Source organism: Antrostomus carolinensis, unplaced genomic scaffold (assembly GCF_000700745.2).
Source record: "Antrostomus carolinensis isolate BGI_N321 unplaced genomic scaffold, ASM70074v2 scaffold18491, whole genome shotgun sequence".
In the NCBI taxonomy this organism is placed as follows: domain Eukaryota; kingdom Metazoa; phylum Chordata; class Aves; order Caprimulgiformes; family Caprimulgidae; genus Antrostomus; species Antrostomus carolinensis.
The window spans coordinates 5,012-8,163 of NW_010294998.1; the positions used below are offsets into that span (position 1 = coordinate 5,012).

A 3,152-nucleotide genomic window follows, 5' to 3' on the forward strand; every position below is an offset into this window, starting at 1 on the left:
AGCTGGGGGACTGGTCACCCTGCTCGAAGACATGCGGGAAAGGTTTCAAGAAGAGATTGTTGAAATGTATTTCTTATGATGGTAGCGTGCTGCCACAAGAAAGCTGTGAGCCTTCCAAGAAACCAAAACACCTAATAGACTTTTGCAATATTACAGACTGCAGTTAAATAATATAAGTTGGGAAAGCTAATTTTTTATTATTATTTTATTTTATTCCTTCAGAACAATGCACTGAAAAAAAGAGGGCTTAGAGGCAGCGCATGTGTTTTTGAATACAAAATTCCTGGTGAGGATCCATTGAGGTGGGACAGTGCAAATAGCTTTAATTGGTGTTGCATCCTAAAAACACCCTGCCAACTGAAAATCTGACGGGATAGCAGACCCATGTCACTTACTCATCTTCAGCAGATAAGGCCCAAGGGCATAATAGTTGCCTTTTTTTAAGTCTGTTACAAATTAAACAAAACATGAGCAGTGCCCAAAACATGTTTAAGCAAACATTTTGGGATTCATTTTTTTCTCCCTTTTGGATTCATATTGTGGTACTGATCATGTCCCCATGTGTAGGAAGGGGAGAGAAAGGGGAACAGAAAAGATAGCTTAAAATAATTGGTCAGGGCTTACCTACCTCACGAAGGGCAAAAAACAGGATTGGAAAAGGAGCTTTAACTATGTCATTCATGGCTGCTATTGTTTCAGAGAATAGTTTTATATAAAAATAAAGCCATATTCTCTACCTGTAAAGAGTAAGAAATATCAAGAACAGTCAGTCAACTCCACAAATAACTAGAATGTATTTTTTTTTAAGTATCTTTATGTCATCCCAATGTGCCTGTCCATTTCTCTTGTCCACTCTGATGCTGTTGCAGTGACATACGTAATCCAGAGGCTAGAAAAAGTGGAAATCTTCATGGAGCAAGTAGCATCTCTGAGTAGTTGCTCTTTGTGCCTTCTGTGTACCTTCCACTGGCTTTTCTGATTCGAGCTTAGTCCTACCATCCTGACAGACTGATGGCATTTTTGAGCATTTGAGTCATGCTTTCACATTCAAATCTTTTACCTTGCCCCAGCCAATGGAAATTATTTGCATTTGGTTTAAAAAAAAAAAAGATGAAAGAAATCCCGCTGTGAATGGGAACCTCTCCACTGTGGCCTCTGATGGGTTTGTAGTGCTCAAATTACTGATAAGGCGGGAAGACAAAGCTGAAGGATAGCAGGTCCATCCGCAGCAATATGCCAGAATTTGCATAATTAAAGTTTGTGCCAGTCCATAGACAATGAGAGAATATGGCTTTCCATATGTATATAGTAAAATATATTACTATAGATTTTATATACTTTATAAGTATTTTATATTTCTTTCCCTTCTGGGAAGGGTTATAATTTGTAATAAATGCATATAATGAGCGTATTTATTTTTATACTTCTTGTCTAATGTGATCTAAGTTATCGCTTTTTTAAAAGGACATATAACAAGGATAGAGTATTTATACAGTATGTTACTAGAGGTAATAAATGAACCCTATAAATTTTGGAAGTGACGCATCTTTATTTCACTGGAGTAAAAGTAGTCCATCAAGTGGAAAGAGCTTGGAATCTAAGGCAATGTTACAAAAAAGCCTAAACCACATTTTTCAAAATGACTGGTGGCTTAGGCTACCAACTGACTGTGTTAGTGAAGGAGTTTGGAAAACTCTACCCATAATGTCTTAACCCCAGACGTTAAAAGGGGTAATTTTGTATTTTATGACTTAACCACTAACAGGGAGCTCAGTGCTGTTGTTTCATCTTTTAAAAAAATAGAGTGCAACTAGACTAATGCCACTGGTTTCAATAACTGCTTACAGAGGGAATATTGCTGTCAGTGGTATTTCTAACCAACCAAGTAAGTACAAAAGTAGCAGTTTTACCTGCTCCACTTAACCTTACCCTACTAGGCAAGAAGCATTCAAAATTCAAAACCATTAACTAGCAGTCAGAGATTTCCCTCACAAATTTCTGGAGGGCCTCCTGATCATGCCTTTCTAATTAGAAGTACTGTATGAATGAGCTGTTCTAATGCTGTTGCTAACACGTTTTATAATGCTAAAATACATACTAAGCATCAAGAAACTGATTTTTGCTCCCTCATTTCTGATCTCATGACCACTGCAGTCAAGGGAAAATCTTCTGTTGAACTCAGTAGGATTTTTGCCATGGAATTTGAGAGAGACATCAGTCATTTATGAATACTTTTGGCTTTGTATCATGTAAAAATCTATTAAAACTTCCTTTGCCAATGTTTGGACTCTGTCTTGCAGAAATAGTTCCAATTTTATTCCACGGATAAAAATCCTGGCCCCTCTAAAACACAGAAAAATTCTCATCACGTCACACTTCATTGAGCATTACTTTGTCTTTGACATGCAGAAATACTGGAGAACATTTTACTTCCAACATTAAGAGAGAGACAATAACTTTCTGTTTGTATGAATACTTAGAAGTATTTATAAATACAACAAATAATTATTTATTTGTATGTGTGTATATATATATGTATATTTTACTACAGCACTTTAAAATTAGGAATATATAAATTTTCAAGAAAAAATACACATTTTTATTTTCATTTTCTGCTGTTGTTCTTACTCCTTGTAGACTTCGTATCCTAACACATAACTGTTGGTTGGTGTTGCCTGAAACACTGTCCATTTAAGAACCCAAGGAGCTACAGTCCTGAAACTACAGGACCCTGCCATATCTACAGAATTGATGAGGACTCATGACTGTTGGGTGGTGGTGGTTGGCCAAATTTGTCCTGGTCAACCTAGAATGTTTGTCAACATTCAAGGCAAGGCTAAGAAAACCCTGCAGAAGAAACAGCTTCTCCCAGAGCTACCCATATCAATTCAAGCAAGCCCAAGTTGGTGACATACTCTCAGTTCTTGCAGTAGCACTTAAGGAGGCTCTTGGGAGAGAAAAATGTGCTTCACAGGTACCACCTTTCATGCTGAAGAGAATTTGGATCCAATCAAATGCAGCAAATTCCCCCTTTTTTAACAAAAGGTGCTGAAGTGTTCTGCATTCCAAATGCTTTGGTCCGTATTACCTAGATTAGATCAGTCAGCCCCATGGTTAACTAGAGCTATGTGAAGAGTCAGAGGGGGTGAAGG

General features: G+C 37.3%; 1 protein-coding gene across 1 annotated transcript in view; it reads left to right on the forward strand.

The window, feature by feature from the left end:
• ADAMTS1 (ADAM metallopeptidase with thrombospondin type 1 motif 1) overlaps positions 1-398 on the forward strand; it is a gene marked incomplete at its 5' end in the record, with an annotated part of 5,278 nt that extends 4,880 nt beyond the window's left edge. Inside the window, one exon of the mRNA XM_010177837.2 lies at positions 1-398. This exon is cut by the window's left edge and continues 563 nt beyond it. Coding sequence (XP_010176139.2) covers positions 1-167 — 167 coding nt within the window.
• Between the last annotated feature and the right edge of the window lie 2,754 nt (positions 399-3,152).